General features: G+C 66.6%; 4 protein-coding genes across 4 annotated transcripts; 3 read left to right on the top strand and 1 right to left on the bottom strand.

The window, feature by feature from the left end:
- Nucleotides 1-13: 13 nt before the first annotated feature.
- MNEG_7311 (hypothetical protein) lies at nucleotides 14-256 on the top strand (the record flags this gene model as incomplete). The annotated part of the gene is made up of 1 exon (XM_014044213.1): nucleotides 14-256. A coding segment is annotated over one exon (243 nt), but the record flags the coding sequence as incomplete, so codon positions are not given.
- A 1,373-nt stretch (nucleotides 257-1,629) lies between these two features.
- Nucleotides 1,630-4,066, bottom strand: MNEG_7312 (hypothetical protein; the record flags this gene model as incomplete). The annotated part of the gene is made up of 6 exons (XM_014044214.1): nucleotides 1,630-2,027; nucleotides 2,286-2,459; nucleotides 2,609-2,717; nucleotides 2,961-3,310; nucleotides 3,524-3,709; nucleotides 3,916-4,066. 6 exons carry the CDS (start codon nucleotides 4,064-4,066, stop codon nucleotides 1,630-1,632), a joined length of 1,368 nt encoding a protein of 455 aa, XP_013899668.1.
- Nucleotides 4,067-5,779: 1,713 nt separating this feature from the next.
- On the top strand, nucleotides 5,780-6,250 carry MNEG_7313 (hypothetical protein; the record flags this gene model as incomplete). Its single annotated transcript, XM_014044215.1, has 1 exon — nucleotides 5,780-6,250. One exon carries the CDS (start codon nucleotides 5,780-5,782, stop codon nucleotides 6,248-6,250), a length of 471 nt encoding a protein of 156 aa, XP_013899669.1.
- Nucleotides 6,251-6,876: 626 nt separating this feature from the next.
- Nucleotides 6,877-13,046, top strand: MNEG_7314 (hypothetical protein; the record flags this gene model as incomplete). Its single annotated transcript, XM_014044216.1, has 14 exons — nucleotides 6,877-6,936; nucleotides 7,175-7,222; nucleotides 7,413-7,601; nucleotides 7,799-7,951; nucleotides 8,141-8,434; nucleotides 8,702-8,813; nucleotides 8,939-9,131; nucleotides 9,780-9,907; nucleotides 10,068-10,588; nucleotides 10,793-11,072; nucleotides 11,998-12,045; nucleotides 12,135-12,243; nucleotides 12,373-12,407; nucleotides 12,706-13,046. The coding sequence occupies 14 exons, from the start codon at nucleotides 6,877-6,879 to the stop codon at nucleotides 13,044-13,046; spliced, it is 2,511 nt and encodes an 836-aa protein (XP_013899670.1).
- Between the last annotated feature and the right edge of the window lie 2,266 nt (nucleotides 13,047-15,312).

Consider the following 15,312-nt stretch of genomic DNA (forward strand, 5'->3'; position numbering starts at 1 on the left):
CGTCCGCGGGGAGCGCGCGGCCGCGCGGCGCCAGGAGCTCGGCGGCGGCGGCGAAAGCGGCGGCGCGGCAGCCCGGAGCGGTGAAGCAGCCGACCAGAAGCTCGGAGCCCGCGGGGCTCAGGGCCCGCCATTCCGCCGGCGTCGCGGCCAGGGCGCGGCGCCGAAACTGCTCGAGCGCGAGCTGCGACTCGAGCTCGCTTTCCTCGCCGCGCTGGAGGCCGGCGGCGAGCTGCTTGATCCATCCGTCCATTTCTAGGGGCGACGCTGGCACACCGCCACACGAGACGCGTGCCTGCGGCGCCGGCCGACCGGAGGTGCACAAGCCGCAGCGCCGATGACTTGCCGCAAAAGGATGCAAATATTGGTTTCAAAGACAGAAAAAGCGTCCTATTGGCCGCTCAGGACCCCAAATGCAAGGTCTGCATGCACATGTGATGGCGGTGCTTAATAAACAGAGTGACACCAGGGAAGCTAAGGAAATAAAAGAACCAATATCGGATGAATGCGGCCCCAGCAGACCTAGCAACGTGTGCAAGTGCCACGGTGCCGGCTCTTGACCAATGCCGGGTGACACACTGCCGAGGCTACCGCAGTGCTTCAATTTGCGTGCCATAGTTACAGGTGATTGCAGCAACGGGATGCGGGAGCTCGCATCATGGTGGTGTGGTCGGCGGGTGAGCGCAGAGTTGCAGGACGAATCATGGAAGCTCGCTGCACTTTGCGAGATCCGCTGCTGGCACATAAACACGATGCCAAATCTTGTGCTACACAGCAACCATGCATGTGTAGTGTCACACTATATCTGACCTTGCTCACGCCTTGCTCATGATTGACGTGCGTGGGAGCATGCATGGATCAACAAAGCTGAGCGGTGCTTGGCCCCCATTCAATACCTCATCATTGCGGCTTGCTGCTTGATCTTGTTCTGGGATTGAGTTGAGTGACTTACAACTACCTTCCTGCAGGGACACAAAGCAGGGGCATACATGCCTGCATTAGGTGGTCTCTTGTGCGACAGCTCGCGGGGGCGCGCGCGCGCGCACACACACACACACACACACACACACACACACACACACACACACACACACAATCACACAAGATGATATGGTGCTTGATCAATGGAACCCCAGCCGATAGCCGCATGGCAGCGGCACACATCGACCGTTGTGTCACTTCCTCACCGCGTATTGGAAAAGAGCTGCCAAGGGGTGGAAACAACATGCCAAAGCGATCAATGATGGTGGTACACGCCCTGTCGCATCAGGCGTCGGGCTTTTTCCAGACGTGGCTGGTAACCCTCGCCACACAGGCAATCAAGCAGCCCTGACAAACAGCCCCAAAAGCCAGGAGTTCGCTCATCAGCAAAGGTAAAGGCCAGGGAGGGTCAAGCCACGAGCAGCTGACAAGCAGCTGGGAAAAGCACTGAGGATGTGGGGTCTGTGTAGAGTACGGTACTTGTTGCGTTGCGCTCCAAGACATGTTGTAAGGACGATGTGTATATGGTGTTGGCTTGCAGGAATGAAGACGCCTGTTCAATGGCGGGTCGAACACTTTCGGACCGCGCGCAACGGTGGCAGCTGGGGCTTGGGGAACACAGACGGCCAGGAATCGCGCGCCCCCACGCGCTCACGCGCCCCGCGCGGCGCTGATAGCGCCAAACAGCTCCTTGACCTCCGCCGCCGTGCCGCACCGCGCCCGCCACCCCGCCGGCACCGCGCCGGGTCCGAGCATCGCGCCCAGGCAGGCGCCGGCGAACCCCGCGCGGCTCGCGCAGCAGCCGCCCGCGGCGAGCGCGCCGCGGATACCATCCACGAACGCGGCCTCGCCGCCCGCGGCGCCGCCGCGCCGCTGCGCGAGCCACTCTTGGTGCAGCGCCGCGTGCAGCGGCGTGAGCGCGGCGTTGGGCATGTGGCAGTTGCGGCCGAGGTCTGACACGACGGCGGCGTGCGGCGCGTCGCGCAGCGCCAGCACACGCCGCAGGAGGGCGGCGATCGCGGCGTGGCGCTCGCACGCAGGCAGGCGGCCTGCGGGAAGACGCGGGGGAGGGGCCGACCCAGGGGGCGCGCGCACGAGCACAGTCAGCACGGCGCCATGCGGGATGTCCAGGTTTTCCTGCTTCCTGGAAGCAGCTTCCACCTGGCTTCCCAAGGAGCGTGCCACAGGGTTAGGCACCACGCCGCCGCCGGCAGCCACCATGCCGTCTCCCAGGCGGTTTGGCGCTCCCAAGTGGCACGACCCTCCTGCATTGCCAGGGGCCAGTGCTCAGAAACCCCCCCCCGCACCCGACCCAGCGGCGAGCTCGTCGGCGGCGGCCGCCACGGCGTCCGCCATCCCTGCGCCCCGCAGCACCAGCCCCTCCAGCACCGCGGCGCCCGCGCAGGCCCACGCCTCCGCGTCGTCGGTGTTCTGGGTGGTGCGAGTCGCGGCGGCGACAAGGCGCATCAACCGGGGGTGGCCTGCGGGTGATCGGGGCCAGTGATGGGGTGGTGAGGGGCCGTTCACAATAAGAGTCGCTCCGAGCACCAGACAGAGCAAGCATTGGGGGGCAGCGCGTGTTTGCGCCAATTTGTAAGCATCACTGCGCGCCGCCGTACAAGCGTCTCACCCGCGAAGGCCGCCACCAGCGGCGCGAGGCGCGCCACGCAGTCCGCCTGCGCGTCTTCCGCGCCCGTCGCGGGCGGCGCCATGCCGCGCGAGTAGTTGCGCAGGAAGCCCTGCGCAAGGCGCACACAGACACACGGGGAGATGACACGAAGAGGAACTCAACGCCGCCTCACTCCCATGCAGTTGATCATACACAACAAGCCAACATCAGCGCCCAACATCTCCTCGGACAGCAGCGGCCAGCCGCCGTCGCGGCGCCAGCCCTGTCGCGTTGTTCAGGCCGCCGCCGCCGCCGACGCTGCGCCCTAGCGAGCACGGGCGTGCGTCAGCACCTCCCCCGTGTGTGCCCTCACCGTCGTGCTCGCGTTGCGATAGCCGTCAAAACCCTCCCCAAACGTCTCCGCGTACAGCTCAGCGTACGCGCCGCAGTCCAGCCCCCCCTCCCGCGCGAGGCTCCGCAGCAGCACCGCCGCCTCCTCCCCGTACGGGCTGTGGCGGCCGGTCGCGTAGCCGGGCAGGAACGGCGACTGCGGCGGCTCGTAGAACTCGAGGCCGGCGGCGGGGCCCTCGGCCTCGCGGCGCGCGGCCAGCAGGTCTTCAAGCCTCTCGAGGGAGTAGATCCACTGCACGCCCATCGCCGCGGCGTCGCCGACCGCGGCGCCGAGGACGGCGCCGAGGGCGCGCGCGGCGGCGCCGGGGGCGGCTGCGGGGAGGGGCGCGCGCGTCGCGGGGGCGGCGGCGACGGGGTGTCGGGCAGGGGCGCGGCGGCGCTGCCGTGCTGGGGGTGACTACGGCCGCCAGCTGGCGCCCGCACCATTTGTCAAGGCAAGCTATTCTGGTTCCCCTTGGCATGGCCCCGGCCCGGCACAATACACAATACAAGCGATTGCGTCCTGATCGCGGAATGCAAACGCACCCTGCGCCGGCCACGGCGTGACCGGGTGCAGAGAGATGTAGTCGGCCGCGGCGTCGCCGGCCGCCGCCGGCGTCGCGCCCGCCGCGCCGCTGGAGGGCTTGCGGCAGCTGGGGCAGCCCAGGGAGTTGGCAAGCTCCAGCGCCCGCGCGTCCAGCCGGCGCATCTCGTCATACTTTGCATTGGCCTCTGCAGATGGGAGCGGCAGCGAGCGACGACGGGACAAAGCGTGGGTCCGCATTTGCAGCTGTTTGCGGTGCGAAGCTGTTCTCTTTGCATCAGGGAGCCAGGCGATCAACAACAACAGTCCCGACCCCACCGCCTCAGGCTTGCCGCCAAAGCAGGCTGATGAGAGGCGAGTGCAAAGGCGCCTGTGCGTGCGTGCTTCCGCCCACCCTCGCAGCGCTGGAGCTTGTTGAGTGCCTGCGCCTCTAGATGGGCGCTCATCGCCGCGGCCTCCAAGCGCTTGATCTCGCTCTCAACCTCCGCTATGTGGCTCGGCTTCTGCGTGTCCTCATCTACCACGGTGGCCTGCTTGAACTCCATGGCAGCAAGGGAGCGGCGCGGCGCAATGCGCCGCGCCGGGTGCTGCTGGCTCGGGGTTGGCGCGCGGCTGGCTGCCGCGCACCGAGTTGGACGCCTGCTACGGTTGCACTCGAGCACGAGATGCCCGGGAGCGTGCCGCAGCTGCATCGCCCCGGTGTGGGTGGTCTTTTGGAGCAGAGTGGAACAGTTGTCCGCGGCGGGAATCGCGATCCGTTCGCGGCGAGGTGTCTCAAAGTTGTAAATAGTGGATCATAGAGGGAGCATCGTGCACGGAGGGGAGTGGCTGAAAGTCAGCGCCAGGTGGGTTTGCCAGCTGCTGAGCTCAGCCAACTCAGCCAACGGTGGTCGGGGCAACAAGGGCGGCAGCGTGATTCTGGGGGCAGCACAGACCCCGCACTGCCATAAGCACGTAAGGATTCCCGGTGGTTGAATGTGCAAGAGGCCGCCTTGACCGCTTGAATTGCATCTTGACTCCGCAGGTGGCTCGGTGTGCGCCGTGCGCATGTGCTCGGGGTGAATCTGCACTACTGTACAACAAAACAATCTGATGTGGAAAGTTAACACTGCGCCCATCACGGCTGCTGGTGCTCAGCTTTATATGATGTTGGTGGGACTTCCATCTGTCCAACCAAGCCAAGTAAGCACAATCCGGCACTACACACGCGTCACGTTGGGATGGGCTCGAGCCTTGCCATGGAACACGGCCTGTGACGCAGCCCCGATTTATGTTGTTTGTTGCAATATACATGGTATGGCAGGCGATCTCACAACAAAAAATAGCCCCCGAAACAGCCAGACCTAGATGTACTTGTTGTACGCTGATGCCACGGTACTCATGCAAGCCCTCCCTGAGCATCTTCACAGCTTTTGTGAGGCGCTCGGCCTGCGGGTGAACGTTTTCAAGTTTTAGATTGTGGTGCTCAGTGCCAAGCGCTGGCGTCGGCAGCGCGGGCAGCCCCAGTAGCGGTGCGCGGGCGCCGACGTGCCATTGGCTGATTGCTCAAACACCTGGGCATCGAGCTGCACTGCAGTCGAGGCATGCGTGCAGCCGTCGATCGGCAGCGAATGGCTGGCCTGCAGGCCATCTGGACTATGCACACCTGCTGTGTGCAGCACAACATCACCCGCACCCGCATGTTTCTCACTCCGCACCCGCATGTTTCTCACTCCGCACCCGAGCCTTGTGGAGCTGTGTCAGCCCTGCACCCTGGGCAGATGGCAGCAGTGCCCAGACGGGGCCGCCACGTGGGCCGTGCAGGGCTTGATCCAGCTTTATTTATGCGATGGACCGTGAGAATCTTACAGTGTACAAAGTGGCATCGTGAGCTACGCGTGCCCAGGCAGGGCAGGCAGAGCTCAGCTGTGGCGGTCCCAGGAGGTGGTGGCAAACCGCACACGACCCTCGTATAGATGGGGGTTTGAACCCAGGCTGCGCGGTTACTCTTGTTTATTTACTGGCTTGTCTCGTCCAAAGCTCCATCTATCGGCGTTCATATCATCATAGATTCGTACCGCGTTCCTCATTCGCCGGCCACCGGTCACTCGAAGCAACGGAACACCCATACATGTGTCTGAACTAACCTACAGCGAAATATAACCCTGAACGGGGGGCCAGCGTTTCGCACTGCGGTGTCCGCCCCTGGCGACTGTCAGCGGACCAAGCGCGCCTCACCGCCACCAGCGCGCAGAGCCCAGCCCTGTGCAAACGGGTCAATGAGCGAGAGAACGCCTACAGCACCCACATCTCAAATACCTGTCGCCTGCCGGCCCGGCTTCGCGGACCGCCTGGCGCCGCCCTACCTGGCCGTCATCTTTACCAGCCAGCGCCGCGGGCGGGACGAGGCATATGATGCAACCGCAGCCGCCATGGCACGCCTGGCTGCAAAGCAGCCGGGCTACTTGGGCGCCGAGAGCGCACGCGGCGCCGACGGGCTGGGCATCACGGTCTCTTATTGGCAGGACGACGCCTCCGTAGCGGCCTGGCGGCAAGAGCTTCGCCACGCGTCGGTGCGCGAGCTGGGGCGCGAGCGTTTCTACAGCCATTACGAGCTGCGCGTGGCACGGGTGGAGCGGGCGTACGGATGGGACGAGGAAGACGGCATCGCTGATCCCATGGGCCCAGCAGGAGCAGGCGGCACCTCCAGGGCAGCAGGCGACGGTATTTGCAGCGGCGGCAGCACTTGACTTATGCCAGGGCTCTTGGTGTGTGTGTTGCTTGTAACTGCTTACATTTACAACCGCCCTTCGCGTTGCATTTCCTTGACCCCGCATCAGGTCAAAGCAATGATAGTGGGCTGACCAGCAATCTTGTCCAAAGAGGAAGTATACCGTAGGGTAGCATAAGGCAGTTGCCCGCACTCAGTTGAAGAGAGTGTCCGAAATTGGGATCCGGAAGAAGCCTGTCGCACAGCCTCAAAGCATCAGCAACAATGCACGATCCAGATCACATGCCGCCCAGGTCAACCGTCAAAGCGCCGGCCACGGCTCACGCCCGTGTGACTTACACGGGTATGTAGGTTGGAACTGCAGTGAAATCCTGGTCCTGCACATGTCATGCGTGTTTTCAGACTACGGTTGCCTGGAAGCGCGCGCGGGCATGATCAACCACCGACCCTCCTGCTGGGCTGTGAGCGTACCCTCTGCCTCCAGCGTATGCCCATAGCGATATCATCATGAAGATGGATCAGACGCCGGCTTCAGACTTAGCCATGGCTATCCTCTCGGCACTGGGGCGCTTGAACGAGCGCTCAACATCTCGTGCTGCCGCTGAAGACTTGGCGCGTATGGTCTATGTGCTCGATCACAACAGCATGGGTGTGCTGGTGAACAGCATCGTCGGCCGTCTGGAGCCCAAGCCCTTTGCGCGCAAGGTGCCATGCACACGGCTGGAGCGGCCGCCGCGGCCTGCACCCTGGGATCAATCCGCACTCGCACGGCTGCGGGCAGCAGCATGCCAGCGCCCTGATTGTCCATGTGCAGCCCATTGAACTCCTTATGCGGCTGCCTTACCCCATGCGTTGCCGTGCCGCGGCCCTGTCACAGGAGAGCACGCGGCTCCTGGGGCTGCTTGCGTCGCCGCCTTGCCCTGTCCGTGACGCGGTTCTGCAGCCGCCCATCCTGCCAAAGGTGCTGGCCCACATCAAACGGCTCATGCAGGTGCGGCCGCAGCCTACAGTGGCAGCCTGGGGCTCCTCTGCTCCGCTGCAAAACGAAAGCGGTTGAGGCTGTGCTCGCATGCTTGCCCTTGGCAGCAAAACGAACATGCATGCACGCCCATACCCCATGCATGAGCACCTTGACATCAATCTGCACTTCTGCAATTCGCCGCATACTCGGCGCTCTGCAGGACGTCGATGCGTCAGTTCGGGACGCGTGCGTCGAGGCGCTGGCGGCGCTCGCCCACGCCGCCGCCCGCGCCGCCGGCGGCGCGCTCGCTGGCAGCAGCAGTGCCAACCCGTTCCTGCGCACGGTGTTTGAGTGTTTGGCGGAGCAGCGGAGGGAGTCGCAGACGGCGGCGGGGCAGGCGCTGCTGCAGGTGTGAAGGGCGCAGCAGGCGCTCGCATGCCCGCCTGGACCCACGCCCAATTTGCATCCTGGGCTGCCGTGGGACGCCTGTCTCCAAAGAGTGCGAGCAGCGTGTATATCGGTAGCGCTTATGAAACCTGATGCTTGCTGCCGGGGCCAACCTCATACTCCCATGCGCGTGCATGCGCATGCGTGCGCCCCATGCAGCTGGCGCCCGTCCTGCTTCCACTGGACAAGGACCTGGTCAAGGCGCTGCTGCGCTGCCTGAGGAACCCGGCCTTCCAGGGCTCCGCCGCGCTGCTGGCGGCGCTGGCGGGCACGGGCGCGGGCGAGCGGCGCGGCGCGGAGGGCCTTCTCAGGGTGAGGGCGGGCCCCGCGCCTCGGGGGCTGCCGTGCGTGTGGCCCCCGGATGGTATATTCTGACACGCCAGAGGTGTCGCGGGCACCAGCAGCATTATCGAGCTCTGGCTGGCTGGTGACAACATGGCATGGCCCGAGTTCCCATCCCCGCCCTTTCCGGGGCACGCGATCCCGCTGCCCGCTGCGCAGGACGGCGCGTCTGCGTTCCTGCCTTACCTGCCGCACCTGATCGGCCAGCCGCCCAGCGGCGGCGCGGCTGCTGGTGCGGCGGCCGGCGGCAGCAGCACCGGCGGTGGCAGCGGCATCCTTGGCTGCCTACACAGCAAGGACTGGGCGGCGCGCCGAGCGGCGGCTGACGCGCTGACCGCGGCGGCGCTGCTGCTGGGGCCGGCCCTAGAGCCGGAGGGCGCGTGGGGGGTGGGCGACGCCTCGTCGCTGACGGGGCGGTGTGTGGCGGCGCTGGAGGCCGCTCGATTTGACAAGGTGCGAGGGCCGCGCGGACAGCTTGAGAGGCGTTTCCGCAAGGGCATGAGAGCGCATGCCTCTGTGTGCGGTGGGTTATGCACCGCAATTATGCTGCTGGCACCCATGCTGCTTGCTTCAGTTCTGGCGGGGCACCTTTGCGGTGCAGCTGGTGCTAGGGCCCCTCTCCCAGCGTGCCGGCTTGTGCGGCTGCGCTGGGATGCCTGCTGACGCATCTCACTCGGCTTCATCCTTGAGCTGACCACCCGCACTTTAACCTGGGGACAGGTCAAGGAGGCGCGGCAGTGCGCGCGCGAGGCGGCGGGCGCGCTTCAGGAGCTGCAGCGCTTCGCGCTGGAGGGCGGCGGCGACTGGGAGGCGGTGGCGGCGGAGTATGAAGGTGCGCCCGCCGCGCCTCAATCGCGGTGCCGCGAGCTATCAGTGCGTTCCGGCCTCACCAGGCTAGTGTCAGCGCGGGCCTCAGGATCCCCTCTCACGTTGACGCCTCCAACTGTTGCCGTGCAGCAACCTTTCTGTCGGCACCTGGACCCTCGTCGGCGCAGCCCGGCGCGGCTTCGCCGCCGACGGGCGGCCGGCCGGCGTCCTCGGCCGCGGGCAGGGCGTCTGTGGCCGAGCGGTTCCACAGGGCGGCGACTCCCGAGGGCTTTGTGGCTGACGCGCGCCCCCTGGCAGGCTCTGGGCCCAGCGCCCGCACAAGGTGGGGCGCGTGCGAGGCGGCGCCGCAGCAGCGGGCGGCCGAGAAGGAGGATGAGTGCAGCGCTGGTACAAGTGAAGAGCGAAGCAGCCTCCTTGCAGCGGCGCCAGCGGGGGACGGCCTGGGGGGCGGCAGCGGCAGCGGCGGCGCCAGCGGCAGCAGCAGCGTGGTGGGCGATGAAGGGGGGGATCCCCTCAGAGACCTTCAGCAGCGGATTGAGGCGGCGCTGCAGGAAGGCGGGGGGTCGGACGAGGGCGGAGGGGACGGGGAGCGGTCGGGACCAGAGCAGCCAGCGCCTATGGCAGCAGCAACCGCCGCGGAGGCGTCGGGACCGGCTCTGCGGTCGGGGCGCAGCAGCAGCAGCAGCAGTGTCCGCAGGGGTGAGCAGCCGGGCAGGCCGGCGGCGGGGCCTGCCGGCGCCAGCAGGCGCGCAACAGCGGAGGGGCGGCGCGGCGTCAGCGCCGGCGCCGTCGTTCAGGGCACGGGCGTAGGGGCCAGCGGCCGGCCGGGCGCCGCCGACCGCGCTCTGGCGAGCGGCAGCAGCAGCGGCAGGAGCAGCCGGCGGGGAACGGGCGAGGCCGCGGCGGCACAGCCGGGCGACGGCCAGCCCCGAATGCAGAACTGCGGCGCGCCTTTGCGGCCACCCAGCAGATCGGCGCGCGGTCTGGGTCGGTCATCGGCGGCGGCGGCGGCAGCCGACGAGGCAGCTGGCAGCCAGAACCCTGTCAGGGCGGCCGCGCGCCCCGCGTCTGCCAACAACGCGTCTGAAGCGCCCAAAGGTGCTTGCTGCGCGGCGTGCCTGGGCGCGTCGTGTGTGTGCACGTTCATGCGTGCGGCCTAACAGCACCTCAAAACCAAGCCTGTCAACCCCATGTGCTCCCAGCATGACGTGAGCCTCACACAGTGTTCTTGCATGGGTGAATACCCACCACCTTGCAGGGGCCACGGCGACCGTGGTCGTCCCCGAGGCCGAGTGGCGCGAGGTTCGGGAGCAGCTACAGCACCTGCAGCAGCAGCAGCTGGCGATGGCAGCGATGATGCAGCAGCTGACCGAGAGCTCGGCCGCGGCGGCCGCGGCGCTGCAGGCGCGCATCGCCGTGCTGGAGGCAAGGGGAGCCACGTTGCCGCCGGCTTCAACACCACCACAGCAGCAGCAGCAGCAGCAGCAGCAGCAGAGCCCAGCGGCGCAGCCGCAGTTGCACGCGGCCGGCGCGGCGTCGCCACGGCAGCAGCAGCCGCAGCTGCTCTACGGTGGGCGCTCGTCCCCTGGTTCCCTGGCGGCCCTGTCGCCGGGGCCGGCGGCCTTGCCTTCTGCAGCACAGACGCCGCCACCGGGCCGCCTTTCGGGGATGAGCCGGTCGGTGGATGACTGGAGCAGCAAATCTGCCCCCGGCAGGCCGCCCATCCTGCGGGTTGGGTCGGGCCTGTCTACATCTGCGTCAGCCCTGGCGGGCGTTGGGGTGAGCGGTGGGGCGTGATAGAGGAGGAGGCCGGCGCGCGCGGCTTCTGCGCAGCGCGATTCGCACGATGAATGCTTGCGTGCTTTACAAATGTGAGTGTTTCCTGATGCATGGCAACCGTTATCAGCAATTGGTGAAGCCTGCGCAATCAGCATTGGCATGCCGCTCTTTCCGCGCGCGCTGCCGCCACCTGGCCGTCACCAGGCTTTGCTGGACGTCGGCGGAGGCGGGGCCGGCTTCTGCAGCCCCCTCACGCCGGCTGGCCCCTGCGACATCGAGGCCGCGTACGCTCAGGCGCTGCGCACGCCCTCCGACATGCACCTCATGCGCCTAATCATGAAGACCGGCCCCTGCTGGTCGGCGCTGTCCGAGCAAACCGCGGCGGGCCTGCTGGCGGCGTTCACGCGGTGCCTGCAGTCTGGCGTGATGCTGCACCGCGTGCTGCCGTGGCTGTGGCGCCTGGCGGATGAGGGCCGTGGGCCGTGTGAGGTGGCGCCGCGGGCGAGGCGCCAGCTGCTCGACGCGCTGATGTCATGCCCAGCGGCTGAAGACCTGCAGGTGTGGTGGTTGGGGCCCAGAGGATGGGGTAGTTGGGGTGGCGGTTTGTGGATGGGGTTGCGGCCCGTGGCATGGGCAGGTTTGGCGGGGGTGGCGCGGGGCAGGGGAGGGCGCAAGCGCCATGCGCTGAGCGGAGGACGTCCAGGCTTCTCCCGCGCGCAGGCTGGCCCTCGCATGCACAGGGGCGGGGCGCGCGGGCAGGTGTGGTGATGCGGCTGCACGGCCCTTTGCAGGCTGCGGACTGCGCCCATACACATGCCCCCGGGGGCGCCGTGCTGCTGCCGCCGCAGGTTCAGGAGAAATTCAAGCTCCTGATTGACACGCTGCAGTCTGTGTGGTCGGAGGCGTGACCGTGTGGGCGGCAACTGGCCCGATGCGGCGTGCTCTCTGTACTGCTGACACGTGTTCATCCTCTGTTGTTGATTCAGGGCCTTGATGTTGAGGCTTGCAGAGTGATATGGGTACAGGAACATTTTGAGAACGCCAAGAGCGAGTAGGCACTCCGCACAGATGTCGAGCCGGTCTGCGCGCAGCGCGGAGCGTATCGCCACGCGGGCGCATGCTGTGCGCGCTTGAATCACCGAATGGAAAACTTCCATTTACGCTCACCCCGGGTGAACTTCTGGCATTCGCTGCGTTCCAATCAAACCAGAACCTTTGTTTACGACGCACACAAAGCCTATTTATAGCAAGCATGTCGCTGGCTCGCTGGCCGTCGGACGGAAGGATGATGGAGCTTCTCGTCAGTCCAGGCCGCCCGATCGCAGTTGGTGGGTTTCCTTAGGCCTTGTAATGCTGTGTCGTGGCCGTGCGGGCGCTGGGCTGACGGCTTGCACCTCTGGATGCCGCAGGCTCCCCTATGGACAATCTGGACATCTGCTGCGCCGACAAGCCCAGCCGTGAGTTTACATGACTGATGTTGCGTTGTTTTTGACGCTGCCGCGGCACGCAGCGGGCGCTCAAGCTGCTCCCGATGCTCTTTTCGCAGGGGCCACTTCGGGCAAGCGGGCGTGCGCGCTCAAGGCCAGCTACATGGAGGACTCCGGTACTTCGAGTGAAAGCGAATCTTGGCTGACGCTCGCGAACCTGGATGACTGGTGAGCCTCGGTAATTTATCGATCTGGCATGGTCAACAATGCCGACGATCATAAAGCCGACCTTTGACCGCCCCTCATTTGCAGGTTATCGACATCTGTGACACCACGTGCGGCCAATGCGGACTGCAGCTTTGAACGTATGGTGCCTACGCCGGCCACAACAGGTATGTGTCACCACCGCATGCGCGCAAGGCGGTGGCGCCACAAGCACCCGCCTCAACATCTGCGTGCGTTGCCCTTGTGCACGTTGCTCTTGGAATGCGACAATATGTAATTACACATGCCCACAACATCAGCCCGTAGCTTCAGTGTGGCAATCTGACCCCGAGCTAGAGCAGAATGCATCAGGTGCATGCACCACCCCTGCGCAAGCAACGTAGCACGCACCGCCCCAGCCACCCACACAGCCTGCCCGGAGCAACGAACGGCACTCTCACGGCACTCTCCCTCCCGCCACCACAGAGCAAGTGCCCCAGAGCAAGCGCGTGGCGCCTAGCATCACCGGCAGGAAGCGCAGCGCGGAGCACGCGCCAGCCCCTGCACTATCGTGCGGCGCGGTGCGGGCACTGGCACCAGCGGCGGCGGCGGCAGCAGCGGCGGCGGCGCCTGCGGCGGCAGCCCCCGGCCCCTCGGGCGGCAAGCGGATGAAGCTCATGGACGGCTCCCAGGCGCGGTCCTGGGTGGGCGTGATCCAGCCGTTCAGGAGCGTCGCCAAGCCGCACGCCTCCGCTGGCGTCCTGAGCGTTGGGGGCATCAACGACGCGATACGGCGGCTGGAGGGAGAGCGGTACCCCTGGCGGTAACCACGCGCGGCGCCCCGCGCATTCGCACGCGCGCGCAAGCGCAGCAGGCGCAGCCGCCGCGGCCGCGGGGCTCCCCAAGAGCGTCGTGGGGGCGCGGGCTGCACCCCTTGCCATCCGCTGGCGTGCGCGTCGCAGCCAGCGAGCCCCGCCGCGCCGGTCGGCTCTGAGGAAGAGCCGAATTTCCCAGGCACCCCGGGCCAGCCGCCCCCGTTGCGTTCCTTTTTTCCCTGCACTGACGTTTCCCGGTCTCGCGGCTTGCTGAGGATCCAGGCTGGCGGCACTCGGCGCAGCCCAAGCTCGTTGGACGCGCCTGTGTCGTTGCACACAACACACACGCGCCGCCACCACGTCGGCCGGAGCCGCCTCGCTATGTGCACGGTTTGATGCCAAATCACCACACGTGCACTGCAGCCCTGCCCAGGGTGAAAAACACACACGCGCACCTCCCGGAGGCCGGCGGGGGACGAGCAGGCTTCCAGCCGCCGCAGCCCCTGGCCACCCGTCTGCCGCCCCGGCAGGTTGTGGAGCCGGGTCCGCAGCCCAGTGCCTGCACCGAGCATTCACACGCACGGCTGCGCCCGCACCACCCGTGGGGGCGCGCCCCTTGTGCCAGGACTGCTCATTTGAGAGTGGCGCGGCCCCGGAATGCAGGGCCGGCCGAGCCAGCGGCCCGCAGCGGCTCCTGGGCACGTGCGCAGTGCCTCAATCAAACTTGTCTGCCTGCAACGAGGTTCCCTATTGTCGCCCCGCGGCCCGCAAAGCCCTGGGCGCCAAGCACTGCACGCCCGCCGCCCCCGGCGGGGCCGTCGGGCCGCCGCGCCTGCGCAAAAATCTTCCGTTGTGGTGCACTGCTTTCCCCTCATTTCGGCGGGGCCGCAGCGCGGCGCACGCGGGGCCACCGCAGCATGCCCTCGCAGGGCCGCGGCGGTGGGGCCTGCCTAGCAGGATGGTTTTGTTCTGAGAATGAGTCTGCGAGTGCACCGGTTGAGGGGCAGCGCCACACGGCAGCTGCCCCCTTCAAAACTATAAAACAGCAGCCCGCGGCGGCTCCAGCTCCACCCTGCGTTTTGCCGGCTTTTGGATCTTGCCGCCCCTAATGTTCCGGGTATCGGCTGTCACAAGATGCGCCCCGCTCTGCTCCGCCACACGCACGCACTGCAACCCGCCGCGGCAGTCGGCCCGCGACAGGCCGCGCCCGGCACACCAATCCTGCACATCTGATTGCACTGACCCCAGGCGCGGCGCCGCCCAGCCCGCGCGGGCACCGCCTTGCGCGCCGCACCGCTCGCCGCCGCGAATTTGCTGCCCTCGCCGCTCGTTGGCGGCAAAAAGCTTTCGACGAATGCGCGAGTCTGAATTTCGATGAATGCGCGCACACCGCCGCAGGCGTTGCGCCCGTCCCCCCTCTGTTTACAAACCCCTCGATGCGCCCGCGGCGCTGCCAACGCGCATTCCGCGCTGGCCTGTGCGCGGCTTGCGAGAACACCCATACTGCTTGGAATGCCAAGGAGAAGGCAGGAATGTAGGGAATGTTGTGCCGGCCTTATTTTCCGCTCGTGTAACCAACAGCCTGCAAGTTACTGTTTTGGTGTGTGCCAGTGTGTGTCAAATCCACAACAAATTGGGGATGTTCATCACCAGCATTCAGCTCTGAACAGAATTCAAAATTAGGGTTCAGAAATCATCGCTGTCGTCGCCATCCAGCTCAATTGGCCGAGCTTGCCGCTCGTCCTGCTGCTGCTGCTGCTGCTGCTGCTGCTGCTGCTGCTGCTGCTGCTGCCCCCTGAACGCGGCTCGCTGCATCGCCATCTGCGCGGGCGGTCGGCGGGGGCGAGGCGCGTGCGTGCGGGCTGGCTGGTCAACATCTGGCGTGACTGGAGCACCCTGGCCACACGCCATGGTGTGGGCGCAGGGCGGGGGGTGCAGCAGCGGCGTCTGGATGTCCCAGGCTCCGTGCCCGCAGGCAATCGAGCCCACAACCCGCGCGTAAGCCCTGCTGTCTCCCGCTCGGCAACGCACAACATGTGCAGATGGAAAGCCCCACCTGCATGAGCCTCGCCCCCTGGCCGACCTTGGACGCCCCGCCGCTCTTGGCCGCCGCCGGCGCCTTGCCGCCGCCACCCCCGCCACCGCTTTGTTGTTGCTGCTGCTGCTGCTCGCTCCACAGTGATGCTGCTGAGACGAACCCTGCCGGCGGCCGGGGCGCCGCCTTTTTTGCAGGCGGGGCCGCCCGCCAGACGGAGCCGTCCGCCGCGCCGCCACCGCC

The sequence above is a fragment of the Monoraphidium neglectum genome, assembly GCF_000611645.1.
Source record: "Monoraphidium neglectum strain SAG 48.87 unplaced genomic scaffold scaffold01282, whole genome shotgun sequence".
NCBI classification, from domain to species: domain Eukaryota; kingdom Viridiplantae; phylum Chlorophyta; class Chlorophyceae; order Sphaeropleales; family Selenastraceae; genus Monoraphidium; species Monoraphidium neglectum.